The 22623-nt window shown below is 62.5% G+C and overlaps 2 protein-coding genes across 2 annotated transcripts in view; one reads left to right on the forward strand and one right to left on the reverse strand.

The window, feature by feature from the left end:
* The window catches only part of ADAMTS7 (ADAM metallopeptidase with thrombospondin type 1 motif 7), a 36365-nt gene extending 34021 nt beyond the window's left edge, over positions 1-2344 (forward strand). The window contains exons 23-24 of the mRNA XM_039216794.1: positions 757-921; positions 1989-2344. Of these exons, the coding sequence (XP_039072725.1) occupies positions 757-921; positions 1989-2146 (323 nt within the window). The 3' untranslated portion in view covers positions 2147-2344. The remainder of the gene's footprint in view (positions 1-756; positions 922-1988) is intronic.
* A 1771-nt stretch (positions 2345-4115) lies between these two features.
* Positions 4116-22623, reverse strand: part of TBC1D2B (TBC1 domain family member 2B) — a 59416-nt gene continuing 40908 nt past the window's right edge. The window contains exons 7-13 of the mRNA XM_039256878.1: positions 20218-20328; positions 19191-19384; positions 16505-16999; positions 13641-13758; positions 9715-9900; positions 9424-9545; positions 4116-6640 (exon numbers count right to left, since the gene is read on the reverse strand). Coding sequence (XP_039112809.1) covers positions 6448-6640; positions 9424-9545; positions 9715-9900; positions 13641-13758; positions 16505-16999; positions 19191-19384; positions 20218-20328 — 1419 coding nt within the window. The 3' untranslated portion in view covers positions 4116-6447. The remainder of the gene's footprint in view (positions 6641-9423; positions 9546-9714; positions 9901-13640; positions 13759-16504; positions 17000-19190; positions 19385-20217; positions 20329-22623) is intronic.

A 22623-nucleotide genomic window follows, 5' to 3' on the forward strand; every position in this document is an offset into this window, starting at 1 on the left:
GGGGGGGGGGGGGTCCTCCAGCTGCCGCCTCGTGATTGTGAGGCTCCGGGGTCCCATGCGGGAGGGGCTGGGCCAGGGTCAGAGGTGAGGGAGGCCGGCGCCCCCGCACCCCACGCGCAGCTTTCTCTGGCGCAGGGAAGAGAGGAGGCAGCAGACTCGGCCCCGAGCTGCCGTGTGACCTTGAGTAAGCTCCTCCTTCCCCCGGGTCTCAGGGTCTCATTAACCTGCCGAGCGAGCGAGCGAGGCCTGACTGAGCCCCTGGCATTCCCGGGCCGGAGGAGGACGGCCCCGCGGCCCCAGAGCGGCCTCCCCCCTCCAGGGCCCTGCTGGCTGCGTCCCGGCCAGCTGCGTCCTGCGGGAGGGGGGGCCCGGCCGGAGGTGGCCCGGCGCTCAGCCGTCTTCCGGCAGCCCCGGCCGCGCCGAGCACAGGAAACTGGACTCCTCACCAGCTGTGTGGCCTCAGGTCCCACTTCCTGGCCCATAAAGGGGCCGAGGGCCCCCGTGCTTGGGGACGGGGTGGGCAGAGCACCAGCAAGGTCCTGGGAGAGGGAGGGTCCAGGAGGTGCTCCGGGAAGGTGGGCTACTTCCTCGGCTGCACAGGCCCCATCGGCCACCGCAGCTGTGGGGTCAGAACAGCCCAGCAGCGGCCTGTCCCCTGCCCCTAGGATGCAGGACAGTCTGGGTGCTCAGGCTGGCACTCAGGGCCTCGGAGACCTGCCCCCTGCAGCGGCCAGCTCCTTGGGCTGTACCCCCCAGGCCGCTGCGAGGGGTGGCCCAGCCTCCTCAAATCCCAGCCTCCAGGCCTGGCGCAGATGCTGCCCGCCCTGACCCCAGCCTCAACCTGGCGGGCATCCCACGGCCCTGGCTCCTGCCCACCTCTCATGCTTGGGCTCCGCGCCAGGGGCACTGTGGTGTCTGGAGGCGAGTGCCAGCTGGGGACAGGGGAGGGACGGAGGCCTGTGGGGCCGGGAGCCAAGCTGGCCAGGTGTCCTGGGGGTGGGGCGTGGGCTGCAGGGAGGACACTGGGGGTGGTTAGGTGTTTCCTAACCAAGTGAGTAGTTGAGGTCGGAGGCTAGCAGGGGGGGACTTGGACGCTGAGATCCTGGAGCCCCAGGATGTTTTGATGGTTTGTGGGGGCGTGTGGCAAACGTTTAGAAAGCCTGGAAACTCCAGGGCGTGCGGTCCCTGCGGTGAGGCAGCTGACCCAGCGCGGTCCACATCCGCTTGTCTGAGGAGGAGGAGGAAACTGCGCCCCCCCCCCCCCAGGCCCCGGAGGTCAAGGAGCTGGCTCGATGTCACACAGTGGGGACAGGATGCAGGTCTGCAGAAGAGCTGCATCCAGAAGCCGGGGTGGAGCCCACCTGCTGCTTCGTGCCCTGTGGGCCCCGGGAATGTCCCCCCTCCCCCCGGGGCGTCTGCTGCAGTGACCCAGGCAGCTGGGGGACGTCAGTGGCAGTGGAAGTGAGGCCAGGAGGGCTGGGAGCAAACCGCTTCCCAAAATAGCTCCGATAAGCACAGGGCGGGAGGGCCAGCCAGGCCTCCCTCCTCTGTCTGTTCCTCCTCGGGGGGCCGTCCCGGGTCACACCCATGCCCCTGAGCCTGGGGACCAGCCTGCGGTGCACGCGGCTGGGGAAGGGGGCTGCTGGAGGAGGCAGCTGGGACTGGAGTTGTGTCGGCAGGGATGGGGTGGGGGGAGGCGGCCGGCGGGAACGGCTGGCTCTTTGGCTTCTCAGGAGCCTCTGAGTGGGTCATGGGTGGGGTCTTGGGGCCTCCCACCTGGGCAGGCAGGTGGGTCGAGGCCAGCAATAGCTGGAGTGGCGCCCCCAGGCCCTGGAGGGTGGCTGCCAGCCCCTACGGGCCCTGCCACTCTGATCCTGGGGGCAGCTCCCCATGGGGTGCAGGGGAGGGGGAGGGAGAAGAGGTGTGGGGGGAGGGGGGCAGGGGCGCCCCCCCTGAGGGCCCTGCCCACCCTTCCCCACCCCTCCCAGGCTGCGAGCGGGACCGCCTGGCCTTTGGCTTCTGTGAGACCCTCCGCCTGCTGGGCCGCTGCCAGCTGCCTGCCGTCCGCACCCAGTGCTGCCGCTCGTGCCCCCCGCCAGGCCACGGAGCCGCCTCCCGCGGCCATCAGCGTGTCGCCCGCCGCTGACCCACTGCAGCCAGGTCAGCCGCACAGACGGACTGTCCCAGACGCACAGACCTCATGCCCCGGCGCGGGCTGCACCCCACAGGTGCTGACCCGGCCCGCTGACGGCGGGCTAGGGACCTCTCCCCCAAGAAAAATATTTTTTTAACAGTTTGCATAACATTATTATTATTATTCATAAACGAGCACTATGGTTTTAAACGCGCTTTGCCTTCTCTCGGATCAGGACGATTTCAGGTCAGACGCGCTGCCCTCAGCCTCCCGAACCACCGCCCTGCACGTGCTCCTCAGTGAACCCCAGGAGGCGCGTGCTGGCGGCCGAGGGAGTTCTTCGGGCCGGACTGCAGCTTTGCAGAGGCTGGCGGGGGGGGCCAGTGGTCCTGGGCGACATTCTGCCCCCCACTTCAAGCCCCCGGCCCCCCCCCCCGCCCCCCACGTCCCCACTCCAGGAGAGACCTGTGTTCCACAGTGAATGGGTCGCACCCTCCCTCGAGCAGCGAGGCGTCTCTGGTCTGCAGCAGGGACTGTGCCCGGGGATGACGGTGGTGGGGTCTGCGAAGCCCCCCTTCCTGGCCCTCCCCGCTCCAGCTGTTACCTGCACCGGGGGGACATGGGGGGCCAGGTAGGAGCATCGGGCGGCCACATCCCCACCGGCCCCCGCTTGTCCCTTTCCGACATCTCCGTGCTTAGAGACGGGCTTGCGGCGGCCCCAGTGCTGGGCTCTGGCTACACGGCCCCCTTCCTGCCAGACAGACCCAAGTCCGTGGAGCCAGACGCGAGCACAGTGGGTGGCAGGTGGGCACGAGGTGGTCTGGGGAGCGTTCTGGGCTCTAAGCAGGAAGGAGGCTGGGAGGGGGTGAGGCCCCAGCCCTTACCTCTGGCCCTAAGCCTTGGACTTGACCTTCTTAAACTGTGCTCATGAGTCCTAGTCCTAGAGGGTGTAGACCCCTTCTCCACATGGGGGACACTGCGGTTCAGAGAGGCCAGGCCTCCTCCCCCATTCAGGTCCCCAGCCTGTGCCAGGCACGTCCCGTAACGCACATGGTGGTCCTCGGGCTGTGGGAGCGACGGCCAGGCGGCCACTTGTGCGTCAGCTGAAGGCACCAGCAGGTGTCTGTCCCGGGGACTGGGCCCCCCGGGGAAGGCGCGGAGGGAGTGGTGCCCAGCTGCTCTCCCGCTTCCCGTTCTCCAATCGCACCCCTTCCAGTAAGAGGCTCCGCGTGGGTCTGGCTTGAGCCCCCCCCGCCTGCACTCCGGCTGCCCCACGGGGGTTTCAGCAGAGCCAGTCACTCTGAGGTCACTTCAGGAAAGTGAGTCACGGGGGCTTGTGGGAGCCCCGGGATCCTGCACCGAGGGGCGGGGGGTGCGGTACAGGAGCATCAGGCTTCCTTCCTGTGTGTGTGACAGCTCTGGGGACCCCGCTCGGACAACCTCCGTCTGGGCTCCACCCCGAGCAGGGGCTGGAGGCAAGGGCGCGGCGCGGCGCGGTGGGGGGGGGTGTCCCTGGGGCGGCTCTGCTCCTGCTGCGTGGCCTCAGGAACCCCCAGGCAGGTCCTCCCCTGCTCTGTCTGGGAGTCCTCCCCGGGGCCCCCTCCCCCACACCGTGGAAACACATGTGGTCTTAATCATTCTGGTGTGTTTTTCCGACGATGGGGGCTGAGGAGATGGCGTCCCCAGTGGCAGCTGAGCGGTCAGCCCGGACAGGAGGCAAACAACCCATGACTCAGGCGGGGACGGCCCAGCTGTGACCCGGGGGGCTGCTCAGACGCAGGGCGGCTCCCAGCCGAGGCATCCGCCAGCTTGGCCACGGCTCCCAGGGCCATGCCGCCGCTGACCGAGGAGTCCCGTCCCCCACGCCCCAGAGCAAACCGAGGGCAGGGCCCTGAATACCTGGCTGGCAGGCCAGGAAGGCCCCGTAAGGCCCGGGGGCGAGCCCCGTCATGAGTGACTGTAACCACATTTCAAACCACGGTGTTATACAAATTAGTAGTTTATTTGGCTTCTTAGTAGGACTGTCCCCAGGTTTAAGTGGAAGATGAGCACAGAAGCTGTAGGGACGGGGGAAGGCACCCGCCCCCCCCGCCCCCCACCGTCTCCAGCCCACAGGCTGCCTGTGGCCGGCCAGCCGCCCAGGGCACCTGCAAAGACCACGCACAAAGCCGAGGTGGGCATTTGTGCAAGAATGCACACATTAAGTTTAGGAAAGGAAAACGTGCTGGCTGTTCGCCTAGAACATTTCCTATATCGACACGATGGGGTAGAGACCAGCGTGCCCGCAAGTAACTAGGGAGCCGTCACCGGGGAAGCGGCGCCAGCGTGAGCCAGGGGCGGGGGCGCCCGCGGCCCAGGAGTGGGGGCAGCCCCGTGCTCAGGCTTGCACACAAATACAGGGAGCGTACGCAAAGGACTTGTATAAAATAGATGTACGTAATCTAGAAAAACCTTGATAAAAATATAAAAATATAAACTGTAGTGAAAAATATACAAAAGTATTAACGTGTTCAACCCACGAAACAAGGACGTTCACGTGCAAGCTGGCAGGTGCCCCCGCGCGCTAAGGGCTCCCCTTGGCCATGGTACACGCCTTCGGGAGAAGCGCCACCACGAGGCCCAGCTGGCAGGGTCCCCAGGTTGGTGCGAACGCTGTCGGCCCGGGGAAGGAGGCGGGAGAGGGTGGCCCCAGGCGCTGTGGTTCTGGAGCGAAGGCCCCATCCTGTCCCCTCCTGCCCTCCGGACACCAAAGGAGACGACAGCGTCCCAGGCCCGTTCCCCCGCCCCCGCTGCTTTCTTGCTCGCCCCCTGCCACGGACAACCGTCCGGAGGCGCCAGCACAGCACAGCCGGCCACTCCCAGAACCACAGCTCCGGCCCCGCACAGTGGGCCCCTGGCGCAACCCACGCGTGTTTGAGATGCATCTTTCTGGGCAAAACAGACAAAACCAGCCTATTCCTACAAGCACGCCCCCCGCCCCCGCCCCCGCCCCGGCAAAATCGACTGCAGTCTGATCCTGCTGCACACCCTCACCGCTGTCCCCCAGGCCGGCAGCCTCGTGGGGGCTGGGGCGGGGTCTCGGGCCTGGGAAGGGGCTGCAAACAAGGACGCTACCAGCCACTCCCGGAAACAGCAACGTCGCAACATGTGTGACACCTGACAAACCAAGTCAAACAACCTATGGACGGAAAGTCAGTCTGCGGAGATGCCGACTGCTCGACGCGGGGACGACGGGGCGCCCCTTCCTGGGAGACAGGCCCTTCTCCAAGTCACACCGGTTCAGCACTCAGGCGCGTCCGGCACGTATCAGCTAGGGGCGGGTTCCGGTTTCTCCAGGGAGGGTAACAATCCCACCTGAAGCTCCTTCCTTCCTGAGGGAGTCTGTGCCAGGAAGCAGTCTCACGAGTACGCGTCAGGGACGGTCCCCGGGGCAAGGAAGCAAAAGTCGACTTCCTCGGGCAAAGCCTCTTCCAGAGAGCCCTCCGGCTGCAGAGCGGCCTGGGCGGTGTGAGCCCACGGCGAGGGGCGCGTGGCCTCGGGGAGGGACAAGGACGCTGCCGGAGCGGGTGCCGGGTGCCCGTGGGCAGGGGACCCTGGCTGTCACCCAGAAGCCACTCCACTGCCCCGCCCCCTCCCTTCAGCCAGAAAGGGGCTTCCGGGAGGTCTGTGCCAGGCCGGGCGCGGGCCGGGGGCGGGCGGGCCCGGCCGGCGCCCCAGGCCCTTCACTGCCGGAAATGCCGGGCACGGAGGAGCCGGCGCTATTCCAGAGCTGGGGCGACGCTGCCGGCCCGCCCGCCGCAGAGGGCGTTTCTAGAGGCTGAGCGCGGGGCACTTGCTTTTCTAAGGCCTCTTTTCACTAAACTTGTGCCCCCAAAGCAGCCACGCTGCGGCCCGGGAGTGTGTGAGGCACGGGGCGGCCGCTCAGCCGAGGCCTGGGCTGCACTGGGCGCAGGCGAGCGCGGCAGAGGGGCTGCTGGGGCAGGTTCCCGAGGGCGCGAGCCAACGACAAACCCTACGGACGCGTGCTGTAAACGGCGCCTGGAAAACATCCAGCCGGTTCCCCCGGGAACGCACCAACCACGCGAGCCAGGGACACGCGCAGCCACGTGCCACGGCACGGAGACGGCTGTAAACAGACCAAGCCGCACCGCAGGCGGAAAGCAGAGGGTGCGGTGTGGCTCTGGGCGCCTGCCCGGCAGGTCTCCAGGGACCACGGGCGCTACATTCGGGCTTTTAAAGGAGCAGAGGCACCTCTGCGTTGCCCTCTGGCACACGTGGGTTGCGGCGGCGAGAGCAGCATCGGGGGCGGGCGCTCAGGTGTCCTCGTCGTCGCTGAGCAGCTCCCCCTTGTCAGGGCTGGCGTCCCGCTCTCGCAGGAAGTCCTCCCGGATGGCCTCCAGCTCCGTCAGCTCCAGTCGGACCTTCTCCAGGTGGTAGGCACGCCGGTTCCGGATCTGGCGCAGGGGGAACGGGTTTAGGTCCCCGAAGGAGATGCTGATCAGCTTCCTGGCGGGACAGGGACAGGGCGTTAGCGGGGCAGGACCCCGCAGGCGTTACCACCTGGAGGCCAGCCCTGCACCGCCTGGGTGCGGACACACACTTGCTGTGGCGTGAGGCAGGTGAAGTCACTTCCCTTTCCGGTGTCTGCTTCCTCGTCTACGGGCTAAGTCGCTGCCGCTTCCCGGGGCCTGGGGCCGCCAGAGCTGCCCCCGTGCTGTGCGCATAAGGGCAGTGCCTGGCACTTCCCCGGTGACTGCAGGGCCAGCAGCCGGAGCCTCGGAGCTCAGGAGGCCTGTCCCCAGACGGACCGGGGAGGAGTCCCGGGGGGAGAGGGTACCCAGGCCCACCCGCAGGCACCATCAGACCCAGCAGCCACACGACAGGCTCAAACACAGTCTGCAGACAGATGTGCACTTTACGGGTTTCTCACTGTCTCCAGCTGAAGGCACTGATTGCCCGCAGCAGTGGTTCAATAGGATCTAGATGAGAAAGTGCCCCAGGGCCTGGCACCAGGTGCAAGCCCCGCTTCCGCCGGCCTGGGGGCTTCTCCTCCGGCTGCAGGGCCCTGGCGCACCTCCAGCCCCAGGAAAGGCTGTGAGGACACAGCCACCCTCCCGGTGGGTGGCCTTGACACAGGGCTATCCTAGAATGTATTCTCCCTTCTGAACTTCCAGACACCTGCTCCTTAGACTGACTCCAGAGGACTCCCCTGCGGGAGGTCAAAGGTCAGCAAGGCCAGCTTCAAGTGCCAAGCTCCCCAGAGGGTTCTAGAACATGGGGAGAGCAGGACAGGCCTGCACAGAGCCGTGCCTCCTGCTCAGCTCTGCTGGCTGTGTGAAGGGAAATGCGAGCCTGGACCCAGGGCCCAGGGCCACGGGACCAGCTCTTTTCCCTACAGCGGTGGGTCCCGGGCTCCACACACCTGAGAGCTGCCTCCAGCCCCTCTCCACGGGGGGGCAAACAAAAGCACAAGATTAGCTGTTTTCACAGATCCCTCTGGTGGGCCCATCAGTCCAGTGGGTGCAGCAGGACACGCACTGCAGCTGGGTCAGGAGACGAGACCTGCTCTGTGGCCAGTCCAGGCTGAATACCGCAGGAACCCCGACTCAAGGCGGGTTTAATCCCATTAACCCGACGTCCCCTAAACACAGGGCACTTGGCACCCGTGCCCTCCTTTCTCGTGGAGCCGCTCAGTTACGTGGACTTGCCTCCCTGGATCCGCCAGCCTGGGGAGCTGAGTTAAAAAACACCGGGGTTCCCACCCAGCCACAGGGACTTCCCGAGGCCAAGTGCCAGGCAGCCATGCCCAGGGTCGCACACAAGGTGGCGCTGCGGAGCCCGTGGGAGGCGCTGCGCGGGTGCACTTCCTTGACCTGCTAGGTCAGCGGACGCTCAGCCTGCGCTCACAGGCATCGCTCCTGGCTTTTCACCCTGCGAAACTGAGGTGGCTTTTGCTGATCCATCAGCCTGCACAAAAATACCTTAGAAACGGCAAAGCCTTCTGGGGTGTCAGGTGTGGCCTCAGCCACCAGCCCCGCTGCCTGTACGGCCCTTCCCCTCCCCGGGACCTGGGCCCGGCTCCTCTCCCAGCGCCTGCGCTCTGCAGGCCTGAAGATTCGGGGGGGGGGGGGCAGCCAAGAAAGGGGGCACGTGTTGGCTTGCTGGGGGGCCTTGGGGGCTTTCAAGCAGGTTGTGACACATTGGTGGATGGAGGAGCCCACATGGTGACTCATGACGAGCATTTTGTAACAAAAAGGAAATGAAAAACCTCAATATCTAACACAGACCTTTAGCAAGAGCCACAAATATTTCAACAAATTCTGTTTAAGCTCTGGTGCAGGCAATTCAGATTCTGAGATGAAATGGTCTCATAAGCTACCGTCAAAAAAGTCTAAGGGCACCGGGGGGCTCAGTTGGTTAAACGGCCACTTTGGCTCAGGTCATGTTCTCACGGTCCATGAGTTCGAGCCCTGCGTCGGGCTCTGTGCTGACAGTGTGGAGCCTGCTTTGGATCTGCACCCCTCCCCCCAACGCTTCTCTCTCTCCCTCTGCTCCTCCCCCTGCTCGCACTTTCTCTCAAAAATAAAAAAAAAAGTCTGAAAGTGTATATAAGCTATAGACACTTCTCAGCAGAAAGACTGGGGGTTTTCCCGTGGTGGACGAGCCTGAGGCGGGAATGAGGCAGTGTGCAGGGAGAGGTGGCCCTGCACCACGCGGGGCAGCAGTGAACCGTCCCCTGCCCCAGGCCAGCAACTCAGGGTCCCCCAGGCTCCATTTCTGTCCCACGGTCTAGTCTACCCTTGGCCCCCACCCCCGGCCCCAGGTCTCCTCTCGGACACCAGCCCTCCTGTCTTCCCGACACTCAGGGACAAAGCCTGTCCTGCCCCACCCCGGCCCCAGCCCTGCTGCCTCACGGTCCCTCTGCCCAGGACACCCTCTCCTTGAGGCTCCCCGGCTGTGCTCACCCCACCGCTCCCCTGCACTCGAGCTCCAAGCCAGCCACGCCGTGGCCTCCCTCAGGTTGTTCACATGAGGGAATGTCCATCCTAGTCTCCCTCCGTGGCTCTCAGTAAATGCTCTGGACACTCAGTAAATGCTCACTGGACAAATAAAAATGCTGCTTCGCTGCCGGGACGGATGTTTGTTGGAGAAAAGATAAACTGCCGTCCGTCCTCGCTCCCCTGTCGCTGAGGCCATCTGGTGTCCCCAGCCTGTCCCCACGCTCTCCTGGGAAGCGGAGGCCAGCTCTGGCTCTCGCCACGACTCCCCCCCCCCGCCCCGGGACGCACCTGGCATCGAGGACAGTGCGCGTGAAGTAGCGGAGATACTTGAATATGGACATGGAGTCCTGCAACTTCAGGATCTCCTCCTCCTTGTATTTAAAAAGTGCCAGCGCGAAGCGGAAAATGACCTGCGGGCGGGATGGAGACACTGTGAGCAGAGACGCCCCTCGGCCCAGGGGGCCCACGTGGCCGCTTCCCGGCGCCCCACGGCGGCACGCCAAGGGCTGACTCCGGCCCCGTGGGGGCCCCTCACGCACCCGCCACCACACTGCCCAGCCAGCCCGGGAGCAGAGCCACCTTCGGTCCCTCGTAGAGGAAGGAGTCCCATATCTTGAAGAGGACGTCACTCACGACGCTGTCCACAAACACCACCAGGAACCAGTTGAACGTGATGAGCGTGTAGTCGACCTTGTGCTGTTCCAGGTGGCTGTGCAGGCGGGGGAGCTTCTCGCCCAGGAGGTCTCTGAACACCCGCTGGTCCACCTGGGGGCAGGGGCAGACCTGAGCTGCGCACGAGGGACCTCATGCACACAGGGCCCGCCCCGCTCGTGCCCCAAGGCCCGAGGACACAGGCCGCTTGCCAGGCCAGGGCTCCCGGCGCCACCAGAGTCCCAGGCCCGGGAAGAAGCGTGACGTCAGCACAGCCGCCGCACAGACGTCACGGGGCACGCAGAAGTAAGGCCCGCGCCTCCCGGCCGCCGCCGCCCCGGGAAACCTGCAGACAGACCCCCGCGGGGCACGTGATGCGGCACGTGACGCGCCCGGTGGGTGCTCCCCTGCGGGCGTCTCCCCGGAAGCCCTCTTCTCTCAGACGACAGGGTCAGCATCACGCTAAAGGTAGCGCCTGCCCATGGGAATGACAGCGCCGGACCGCGTGGGCCTGAGGGCGGGCTCGGGCCACTGGTGGGAGGGCGGGCAGCGGGGCGGGATGAGGGTCCGCGGGATGAGTGTCTGTGGAACGAGGGACCCCTTCTGCCGGTGGGGGGGGGGGGCTGAGTGAAGACAAAGGGCAAGAGACCAACCCCAGGGGGGAGCAGAGCCCTGTATCCATCGCGCAGCAGGCGCACAGGGCGGGGCATGGAGTGGCCGGCGCGGGAGGGCACGGAGGGCGCAGGGGGCTCTGGAGGGTGCGGGAGGGCACGAAGGATGGTGTCCTCAGCGCCTGCCGGGTCCTAGTGTGCAGAGAGCTCGGTGGATGGAATGATGGAGAAGCCGCAAGCCTCCCGCAGGGGTGCAGAAAGCAGGGTGCTGCCAGAGGTGGGGGACACAAGCTGCCCCCGTTTCAGAGTGGCCCACGCGGTGCTCGTCGTAGGACACATACAGTCCACGCCCTCCCCCAACGGGGTGGCAGCCACCCAGCGGGGCAGCCAGGACACGTCACGCCCCCAACACCAGCACTGAACGGAAGCAGGGAGAGAGCAAAGCGGCAGCACGTCCAAGTGCCAAGCGCGGTCTCCTGCTGGTGGGTAACGTGGTTTTCAACCTCTTCTGACCACCTTTCTGGGTCACCTGCTAGGTCCTTGTGAGATTCTGTGACTTTCACAGTCGGGGGGAAAGTCTCTTTACAGTTTACAATCATCTTCCTGTGATGGCATGAGACACAGTTTATGTTAATTCCACACACTTGAAATAGGTTTTCCCCTCCTGCCTGTTATAACTGAGTTTTTGCAATTCTAAACATTATGACAAACTCTTAAAGCATCGTCCGAATTCAACTTCAGGCATTCCGTACGAGGGGAGTCTGATGCTCATCTTACAGATGGGGAGACCGAGGCACAGGGCTGCTGAGTGATGTGCCCACGCTCCGCAGCTCACAGCCGGGAGCGCCTGGCTCAATGGAACTCAGACAGACGAAGGCTTCACTTTCATTATTCTGAGACACAGTCATCTGAGATTTTGAGTCCGTGAAGCTACTAGTGCCCAGGTGTCTGTGATACGCAGAACTTTATTTACTGACCCCTTCACTCCCCCCAGACAGTGACTCCTGCCCGTTTCCACTGCTCGTTTCCTAGTTCATACTCTATTCTGGCAAAAATAGCCTCTCTGTTACTTGGCAAAGCGAAGTGGTCACGGGGGCACCAGATGCGCCTCTCCTCAGATCGCTGGGCCCAGAGCCCAGCCCCCACTGTCCTCCCCAGCCTTCCAGAAGGAGTGGAGAGAGGTCAAGACCCCAGCTCAGGCCCTCAGTGATGGCTCCCCGGGCAAGGTGCTTAGTGTCTCTGAGCCCCACTTGTCTCCCAGGCAGGAGGGGGACCCTGACCTGCACCCAGACGGTTCTGTGCACACAGCTGGGGGTCACTAAGTGCCTGCTCCCTGACCTTGCCAGAGAGCTCTCACACGCGCAGCGCTTGCCGTGCTGCGTGCCACGATACCGATATGAAAGTTAGGGCCGCTGACCAGCTGCAAGCCCAGTAGGCACATGGGGACAGTCCCCGAAGCCTGGGCCGGAACATGGGCGGCCCTGGAAGAGCAGAAAGTGGCGCTAGGGCAGGTGCTCTCCGGGACATGGACAGGGTATCAGTGACCTAGAGAGTCACATCTTCGCCTGAGAACGGGGCATGACCGGCGAGCAGTTCCATCTGAGGGGGGCACGGCTGACCCCGAGAGTGACACGGATGCACGAAGGCGGGGTGCCCTGACAGCGGTCAGGGGTGGAGGGGAGCAGATATGAGAGCCGCTGGGCAGGCAGCAGTGACCAGAAGCTAAGTGCAGAGATGCAGGGAGAGAGAAGTGAGGGGAGGCCAGGTGGCGGGCGAGCAGGCTTGGAGGGCAGGCGGTGACAGAGGCCACCAGGAGGAGCCCTCTGCAGGCACACTTGCCGATCTAAAGCGAGACTCAGTCAGGGCCCAACCAGGCAGACAGAGCCCACTCCAAGTGTGCACAGCAGAGGGACCGCGGGGCCTTACCCAGGAAGAGGGGCACAGGGTGACGGACATGCTGAGATGCCAGGCAGCTGGTGGTGGCCCAGAGGCAAGGGCAGGAAGTCACCCCCAGACTGGAGCAGGGAGGTCCCTCTGTGGGGAGGGCGGGGGGCACCATGGTGCAGGCCAAGCCGCTGATGGGCAATACCCGTGGTGGGCGGGGGCAAGGACGGGCAGTGCCCGTGGTGGGCGAGGGGCAGTGCCCGTGGTGGGTGAGGGGCAGTGCCCGCGGTGGGTGGGGGAGCGGGGGCAGTGCTCGTGGGGGGCGGGGGGAAGGACGGGCAGTGCCCGCGGTGGGCGAGGGGCAGTGCCCGCGGTGGGCAGGTTAGGGTTAGGGGGGCACGGCCCGCACTCCTCTCCTGCTGCCCGTGCCGGCAGGTGCAGCGCAGGGCGTGAAGGTCAGGCCTGTGAGCAGGGCAGCCTGGTGGGGCGCAGGGACCTCGGCCTCAGCCCGGGCCAGGGGGGCGGCCAGGGGCCGCTCTGGAGCCAGATCTGCCCTGCAGAGACCAGCCTGGGCTCTCCCGGGCCCTGTGCCCTGACCCGCCCAGCCTCAGGGCCTCAGGCTCCGGGAGTTGTGGCCTGGCTCCTGCCAGGGCGGTGACTGCCAGCCCCGGGCCTGCTCCCAGGCAGGGGGAGACCACAGCGGAGCCCCCGTGCGGCCTGTTCTCGTGAGACACGGTCTCTCACTCGGGTTCCCGCTGGCCTGGTCACCACTTCCTGAGAACCGCAGCCATCGGGGATCCATCCCACTCAAGCCGCCTTCCCATCCCTGGTCTGGGGGCTCCCACGGCCTCCCCGCTCCCTCCCTGCTGCTTTGCAGGTGCCTCAGACATCTCTCCTTGCCTATTCCTGCTCCCCAGGTCCTAACCCTAAACACCAAGTCAGGCCATGCTGGGGAGGGAGGGAGGGTGTGGGGGGGGCGCCGTGCTGGGGAGGGAGGAAGGGTGTGGGGGGGGGCGCCGTGCTGGGGACAGAGGGTGTGGGGGGGACGCCGTGCTAGGGACGGAGGGTGTGGGGGCGGCGCCATGCTGGGGAGGGAGGGAGGGTGTGGGGGGGGCGCCGTGCTGGGGAGAGAGGAAGGCTGTGGGGGGACAGCTCTGCCTGGGGGGGACCTTCCCTACCTACTCTCGCTCAACCAGGCCTAGGATCTGCAGTATGCCCTCTGCGTACGACTGCTTCAGGGGCCAGTGTGCAAGGGCCCTCCCCCAGCCCCTCCCCCTCCCCCCTCCCCCACCAAGGGTTAATTCAGCCACGTTTTAGCAGCTTCTCCAGGCTGATGACTGGGGCGCAGTCTGGACATACCTGGGATCCCAACAGCGTCTTCGTGTAATAGTCTCGGGGCATGAAAACCTCCACTATGGTGACCAGACACCAGAAGGCGTCTTCTTGCTCCAGGTAGAGGAGGGCCACCGCCACCAGCCTGCACACAGAGGACAAACGGCAGCGAGGTGAGCGCCCTGCCTGCATGGTGGGGGCCCGGGCCGCACAGCCGGCCCGCCACAGCCCTCCTCGGGCCCCAGCGACGCAGTCGTCACTTCCTGCACTAGTGACGCATCTGTTTGTCTGTAAGTCACCTCTGCCCCCAACACAGGGCTCAGAATCACAACCCTCGGGTCAAGAGTCACGTGATCCACCGACCCAGCCAGCCCGGCGCCCTGGGTGAGGGGCGTCTGACTCGACTTCAGCTCAGGTCATGATCGCACAGTTCGTGGATTCGAGCCCCGTGTTGGGCTCTGTGCTGACAGCAGGGAGCCTGCTTGGGACTCTCTCTCTCTGCCCCGAGCCCCTCTCAAAATAAACACTAAGATAAATAAATCATGTTTGAGGCATAAAGGTACTATTCCCGCCAACCCTTTCATTTGGTTTTCGTTGAAAGATGGTGAAATTCTTTCCCAATGATCAAGCAGCCTCATAAAAAAGAATGCTTAGCTAACGCCGCTGACCCTGCTGTGCGCCAGGGAGAGGCGAGTGGAGGGTGGCTTACAGCCAACGGCTCCGAGGGGCCTTCAGAGGAGCTGCGGCCACGGCGGCCACGGCGTGCGTGCACGTGGGGAAAGGGGCCCCAACCATGTCAGGCTGCTCATGAAGGAAACCTGGGCCCAGCCATTACACTGTCTGTCCCCAGTTAAGAGGTGACCTCCCAGGGGCGCCTGGGTGGCTTAGTCGGTTGAACGTCCGACTTTCGCTTAGGTCATGATCTCGCGGTTCGTGGGATCGAGCCCCGCGTCGGGCTCTGTGCTGACTGCCAGCTCGGAGCCTGGAGCCTGTTTCAGTCTGTGACTCCCTCTCTCTCTGACCCTCCCCTGCTCACGCTGTTTCTCTCTCCTAGAACTAAATAAAACAAACAAAAAAAAAAATTAAAAAAAAAAAAAAAAAAAAGAGGTGACCTCCCAGCGATCCCAGGCCTGACTCCCAGGATCTGGACACAGAGCAGGGAGAGAAAAGCCCTTCTCTTCGCTACTGAAATCCAAGCGCCTCTATCCGCTCTGACACGGAGCTTCCGTGCCTCCCAGGAAGCCCTAACCCTACTCCTCTGAGGCTGGTTACAGTCTTTTTCCTCCTTGGAGAAAACTACAATGGATTCACCTCGAATTAAAACCTTCAAACGAGGGACATAGGGTAGGCGGAAGGGGGTGCCTCGGGCAGGCCTGGGCCGGACGGGAGAGGAAGCAGGCCCACAGCGCCCGCGGGTACAGGAAGTGGGGCCAGCGGTCTGCGGTCAGCACAGCCTGCAGGACGCCGCTTTAAGTGAGCGAAGTGTCCAGAAGCTAGGCCTGGATCACTCACGGAAGAACAAAATGTCCTTCTGCGGAAGTTCTGGGTCCTCAGAGGCACATATAAAATACCTAAAAGGAAAAAAACCCAACAACACAGTTAAAGTCAAGAGGCCCTAACGGTGATGGGGAGCGGGTGGAGGGTGCAGCTTTCTGGAAGTTTTGCTGTGGGAGAGTAGGTTCCACGGCAACACCGGATGAAAGGGGTGCCGGCGTACCCCCAAACAGGCTTGCCCAAGGGACCGCTGGCCTTCAGAGGGCTGTGGCTTCTGGAAACTGTCAGCCTGAGTATTCCCACAGAACAAGACTGCTCCCCACGCAGCGTCCTGTTTACAGCTTTCTCGTCTGTCTGTTTTTAAACGAGGGCGTGAAACGGGAGCTGAATCTCCCCTTTCCGGGCACAGAGGACGCCCGTCTCACCGTCACGGAGCGGGGGCTCCTGGGAACCACCTGGTGTGAACACTGCAGCTGAAACCTGCCTTCTGCAGCACAGCCACTCACACTCACTCACACACACTCTCACACACCCACACTCACACACATGGCCCTTACGGGAGGCCAGTATCTGGCACGGAGTGGGGCTCGGGGCCTGGGAGGGGCCAGAAAAAACCATAGCATTTGAACCCCAACCCCCGCCCTTGGCTTTTGGGGAGATTCCTCAGGAATGCACCAGAGCTTCCTCAGGCTTCGTGCGTATCTCCAGCTCCCCCTGCACGGAGAGAACGTCCCTGGATGAGCAGCGGCCACTACACAGACCCCAGGCACCCGGCAGCCATGGCACGCGGCTCTGTGCGGCACAGACCCCGGGCCTCCGGGGGCCTGGTCCTGCCCTAGCCTGGCTCCGAATGAAGAGCGACACAGCGGGCGGCTTTTCCAGTGTCCTCTGCCCACGGAAGCAGGGACGTGCGCGAGGCCCGCAGGGCCACCCAGGCAGCCTCTCGATTACCGGGAAGCTGGGTGAATGCGGCATGGCCGCCGGTGTCAGCTTCGGGCGTTTTAAATGTAAGTTATGTAAATTATAAGCATAAGCATAACTAAATCAAATTCTGGTCAAAACCCGAGAGTGAGGAACCAGAACGAGAAACGTAGTTGTTTCAGATAATGTGAGTTTGGTGGTGGTATTGTTTTCTTATTTTATTTTTTTTAAAGCGAGTGAGACGGAGAGAGAGAACCCAAGCAGGTTCTGGGCTGTCAGTGCAGAGCCCAACACAGAGCTCGAACCCACAAACATAGATCATGAGTGGAGCTGAAACCGAGTCAGAGGCTCACCGGATTGAGCCACCAGGGTTCCCAGGCCACACTGCATAATTAAAAGTCTCTGACTCCAACCTGGCCTGTGGGGAGGGGCCTGGGGGAGGGGCCTGCAGGGGGCCTGGGGGTGCCGACACCCACCTGTTCAGACCCTGGCAGTAGCCGATGTCCGGGTTCCGCCAGGAGAAGGCCAGCAGGACGTTGCGCAGCTTCTGCACACCCTCCGAGGTGGGGCACGCGTAATGCTTGTTGTTGGGCAGGGTCCGCAGCAGGTCCAGCTCGATCTGCTTGGAGGCCGGGTTCTGCTTCTCCAGCGCCTTCTGCAGCAGCGTCTGGAAGTACCCGGGCTCGGCGCTGCCCCTGAACTTCTTGGTGTGGAGGTCCACGCACCACTTCCACACCTTGGAGCGGTGCTCGTGCGGGATGCCGGCCCGTATCAGGCTCTTCAGCTCCGGAGAGCACGCCATCTCTCTGTTCATCGTGCTCGCAAAGTAGTTTTCCCACTTGACCCCGGTGGACACTTCCTGGTTTTCTGTGAGGTACAGCGTCTTCAGGTCCAGCGCGCGGACCTTGGCCACCAGCTTCTCCTCCTCGTCATCCTCTGGGACGGTCCTGAACCCGTAGATGTCATACTCACTGTTGAGAAAAACAGAAGGGAAAATAAAATGACACAATTTCAACAAAAACACCAGTGGAACAGCAAAAAGTATCCCCAGTGGGGACAGTGTAACCTTCTCCGTAAACAGGGTCAGGATGGCTGGCTGTCACTGGGGGAAAAGGCAGATCAGATCTCTTCCCGATACGAGGAGCAAAAATGAATCTGAGGTGGTTTACAGGCACGTGTGGAAAGCACGGAGATGAAGTCAGTGCTGACACATGCGTGTGTTTATGTCACACACGCACGGACAAGAAACGTCTGTGTTCGAAAAAGTCACTTTAAAAAGTGGAAAGACAAGAAAGAAAACATTTGTGTTTTCTGACCGTGGCCCCAAGGATGTCAAACCCCAGGGCCTCACATCTGTGATGAGGTCGCCTCACAAAAACCACACTGTGGACGGAGTCACAGAGGGGAGGCTGCCCTGGGTGGTCCGGGGACTGACGTGCGCACGGGAGCCCTTCACAGTGGGGGTCAAAGGAGAGGGGCCGCGCGGCCCACGGTCGCTGGAGCCCAGGGATGCAGTGACCTCCACAAGGGGGGGATGAACGTCACGCCCGCAGCCCTCGCTCTGCGAGCCCCAGAAACAGCGTTCTGCCAACAGCTCGCGCCAGCCTGTGCCCTGGAGCCTCGGGGATGAGCGTGGCCTGGACGTGGCGGCGGCAGATGCCCGAGCACGGCGATGTAGGCAGTGAAGTCTGTGGCCACCCGCCAGGCCAGCCACAGAACACCAGCACGCAGGCCTTCCGTGCGGGTCAGGGATCTGGAGGTCAGGGACCGGGCCCTGCAGGTGAGGGATCCCACTGCCAGTCTACACCCGACAGGAGCTCACACACGGACACGGGGAAACATGAATCACGATGCTCGCCTGCCTGTCTGTTAAAGGGACGCACGAGGGGAAGGAATAAAGACTTGAGGTCTGGGCACCACACATGCCTCCTCCCAGGAAGGCGCATGAGGCAAGAATGAAGCTCCCGGGAACCACATGTATCCACCTGGATGATTTCAGGAAATAATGAAGGAAGGCAGCTGCGACCACACAGAACAAGGTGGGATTCGTGCATTACACAGTGTCATCAGGGCGCCTGGGCGGCTTGGGTGGTTGAGCGTCTGACTCTGGACTTCGGCTCAGGTCGTGATCTCATGGTTTGTGGGTTTAAGCCCGTCGTCATGCTCTGCGCGGACACTGTGGAGCCTGCTTGGGATCCTCTCCCTCTCTGCCTCCCCGGCACGCGTGCTCACCCAGACATGCTCGCTCTCTCTTCAAGTAAATAAACTGACCAAAGGTTGCCATCAGTTACATGCTAGAAGCGCACACCAAAGTGTTCTAAGGTGAAATGACAAAATGCCTGCTATTTGGTTTAAAGTAATTCCGGGGGGCGGGGTTAAGATGAAACCAGACTGGCCAAACACTGGCAACTGCTGACGGTGCACGTGGGGCGGTTACCGGCTGTCACGTTGTAGGTTTGAAAGTTTAATAAGAAAGTAAAAAGGAGTCCGCGTGTATGGTTAGATTGACGTAAACGATGAGAGCCCGCAGAGCGGCAGGGAGGAGAAAGGCACGTCCGGAGCAGCTTGCCGGAGTGCCAACTGCCGGGCCCCATGACCTTGGGGTCCTCCCCAGCCTCGGCCCCCATGCGGCAGGAGGGTAAGCACCCACCTCACCGAGCGCTGAACGCACCTGCAGGTCCCCCACCCACGCGGCTCCCGGACGCAGGCCCCAACGGTGCGGGCGACGCTGAGCTTGGACGTGGGAGGCCGTGCCGACGAGGCGGGAGGCGTGAGGCCCCTGCAGCGCGGCCGGCCCGGAGCGGCCAGCGGGGGACACGGGGCCGAGTCTGCAGGTCTCTCCCCATCCAACGTCTCATGAGTCTCATGTCTCAGAAACCAGTACCTGACGGACCCTAACGGGACACCCGTCACAAGCTTCCAGGCTCCGTCACGTCCTAACGTGTGGACGTCCCAGTGAGTCCACAGCATGTGTCGGAGTCTCAGTGGGTGCTGGGCCACCTGAGCATTTTCCCCACTCGGGACCCCGTGGACTCGGACCGGGTGCGGGTGTGGCTCTGTCTCGGGACACAGCCTCGTGTCATGCCTCTGTGGACGGCCGCCGTGGCTGCAGCAGGGGGGCCTCAGCAGGGGCTCCACCACCCGACAGTCGCCAGACCTTACCTGACGAGGTGAGGCTTCACGAGCGCCTGTTCTGGCTGCTCCGGGCCCTCGACCTGCAGCGCATCCTCCAGCAGCTGGGCTATGACCTCGCGGGAGGGGCCCTGGTCCTCTGAGCACACGGGCGTCTTCATTTCTTGGAGCAGAATCAGGTACTTGCTTTCTATCTGGCAGAGCTTGGCTTCCAGGCTGGAATACTACAGAGAGTGCGGTGGTTACCTCCGCCCAGACAGACGCGGGATAAAATACCCTCAGGAACGTCAGGTGGCCACTAAACGGCAAGCCCCAAGCCACAGGAGGAGAGGCGGGGACCGTGTGGAAGGTAAGAGATTAGTTTATGTCACCGGTCACATCCCCTCCCTCCTGGGGCTCTGGCACGGAGGACCTGATGCCAACGCTCACATCAGTCCTGGGCAGTTGAAGGGAGTGGCAGGAACCAGACCATGAGCCGGTTCCCAAGGTCATGCTGTGTCCCCGGCATATGGGCCATGAGCAGGCGCCTGCGTGGCACCCACACTTTCCAAGGACACTGTGCCCAGGACCAGCTCCCGTCTGCCACCTCTTCAGACAAAGCAGATGCCCGGGAGGACACGCAGACAGGAGTTTGGGGGACACGGTGAGCTCCACTCACCACCCGGTGACAGCTGTCACGTTCATGCTGCCTTTCCCGCTACAATGCCATCAGACTCTCGCACCGCCGCCATTGGGCTGGCAGCGAGGGTTCCCCCTTCCCCATTTACAAATAGGAAAGCGGCCCCCACAAGAGCTAAAATCACAATCCAAATACTCTTCACTTCGGGGCCTCAGGCTCGGATTTAACCTTTTCTGTGAAGCCCACTCTGCGTGCAGACGATGCATCAGGGCGCCTCAGCGCGAGAGCGAGCACTGCACGCTCTACGCTCCGAATGTTTTAGACACAATTCCGTATCATGACCACACGCCCAGCGGCAGCAGGACAGGCTTTCAGAGGCCCACATCTGACGGGCTCTGAGTCCCCAGCCACCAGGTCACAGAGCTGTGCCCAACGCACCTTGGCCATCAGATCCCGTTCCCTCCTTTCTGCATTTCTCCGCAGCGCCGAGAGCTCCAGAATTTCCTTGTTCAGAAACTTATTCTGGGTTTTATACCCCTGGAGGCTGTCCTGTTGGGAGAGAAAACCCATCAATTCACACTGGCTGCAGGCTGTTTATTCTGCATGATTGCCCTTGCCCACAGCCCCGCCGAGTTAGCGCCGACACCCCCCCATCGCTGCAGCCACCAGGACCACGTCCACACCCTGTGCAAGCGTCATCTACCTGCACTGACCTCCCTCACGCTCACTTCTTTTTTTTTTTAAATTTTTAAAAACGTTTTATTTATTTTTGAGAGAGAGAGAGAGAGACAGACTGAGCAGGGGAGGGTCAGAGAGAGATGGAGACACAGAATCTGAAGCAGCTCCAGGCTCTGAGCTGTCACCACAGAGCCCGACGCGGGGCTCAAACCCATGAACCGTGAAATCGTGACCTGAGCCGAAGTTGGACGTTTAACTGACTGAGCCCCCCAGGCGCCCCAATGCTCGGTTCTTTCCTAATCAGAGACACAACATACTTCCTGTGGGTTCTCATTTTCATTCACCCACTTTGCACATCGCACACACCCTCAACTACAGATTCACACCCGCAACGACAGCAGACGAGGGGCTCAGGAGAGCAAGGTCCTCCCACGTCCACGTGGAGAATGTCAAACTCTGGAGAAGCCTGGAGGGAAGTACAATGAACCCAACACACTCTTCACCTAAATTCACCAACGGTTAACGTTTGGTGCATTTGCTGTGTTCTAAGAGGCCTCACGTGCCAGCGAAAAGCTCCACCGAGCACAGGGACACATCTGGCTCTGGCCTCGAAGCCTGAGGACAGGAAGCCTGAGGCAGACATGCTCTGCCAAGCACAGCCCTTCATCAGCATGCTTCTCCCGCTCTGCCTGGGCTCCCAGGGAGGCTCTGGCCCCTTGGCCTAGGCCATACCCACGGGGAAATCCCAGGGCCGGCCGAGAGTGGCCAGGGAAGCCGTGGACTCCTGGGCCCTCATGGGGCAGAGACCATAGCTATTCCCCAAGACGTGCCCCAGGCTGGACATCGCCATGGGGATGGGGGCCCACAATCATCCTAAACCCCACAAAGGAAATGATGGATTTCAATGGTCCTTTCAATTGCTAACATTTGTGGGGTGCTTGCTAGGGGTTACAGGGTCAGCGTGACACTCCTGACCTCACTGCACCATGACAACTGTTGGGTAGCCATCCCCAGGTCTCTGCTGCCCATGTGAAGTAGGAGCCTCGGAGCCAGGACCCAGCCTCTGAGAGCCAGGCCGCCGGACTCCCAGCCATTGGCCACGCCTGACCGATATGTGCACACCTTCTGAGTCCACGGACCACACGTCACGATGGGCCCGAGAGACACCTAAGTCCAGCCCCACAGGAGGCCCGGATCCCCTTCCGCAGCCTCAGTCTTCCCCTCCTGGTGGGTGAGAGCTGCTGGCAGCCCAAGGAGGAGAGGGAGCTCCAGGCCGAGCACAGTACACACCCAAGGCCGAGGGACGGTGGCCGAGTGGCACGGGGTGGGTGAAGCGGGAAAGCTAACGATGTCTTCATTGGGAAGTCCTGACTGCTCATCGTAGGAATGGTCTCCTTTCGGTGACGATCACACCAGGGAAGACCCACGAGGCACCAGGACCCCGATCCCAGAGAGACCCCCGAGGGGAGGGCTGGGTGTCAGGTGAACACACTGGGCAGAGGGGGACCCAACCTGCTGTGGTCGGGCCAGCCCACATCTCTTCTCTGCTGCTCATGCTGGCCATGGTTCTGCCTCCACTTTCAAGCCACGCTGGGCGCCATGGGGGTGCGAGGGGTGTGTGATTCCAGCAGACCGGTAAGCCTGGCACGTGGCTAGATGAGTAAACAAGGCTGCAAGTGTGAAGGCTCATGTTGAAGGGGCAAATCACAGGAAGGAGAAAAGGGCAGCACAGGGGAGTGGGGACAGTCACAGGACAGGCAGCCTCAAGACACCGCCCTCGCGGTGGGTCACCGAGCTGGGCTATGGTGCTGGACAAAGCAGAGGTTGACCTACTCTGGACAGAGAATCACAAAGACATGGAAAAGGCCCGGAAGGAAATACGAGAAAAATAAAGTCCTCACATATTAGACTGGAAAAATGCTACGACCAACATTTATTCCTTCCTCAAAACATCCCAGAAAATGACCCTGTATTAGATTAAAGAGAAGTGCCTGCAGATTCCAAACAGCACAAATGTTTACAGGTCGCACACACAGACTCTCGACGGAGGAACCGGGAAGTGACGATGATAGTGAGATGACAGGGCACCACCATTGACACACACAGATGGTCCCCCCCAGGGACATTTAACCTTGGGGACAAGGGAAGAAATCAGTATGGAAACCA

Source organism: Hyaena hyaena, unplaced genomic scaffold (assembly GCF_003009895.1).
Source record: "Hyaena hyaena isolate Hyena2069 unplaced genomic scaffold, ASM300989v1 scaffold_13, whole genome shotgun sequence".
In the NCBI taxonomy this organism is placed as follows: Eukaryota; Metazoa; Chordata; class Mammalia; order Carnivora; family Hyaenidae; genus Hyaena; species Hyaena hyaena.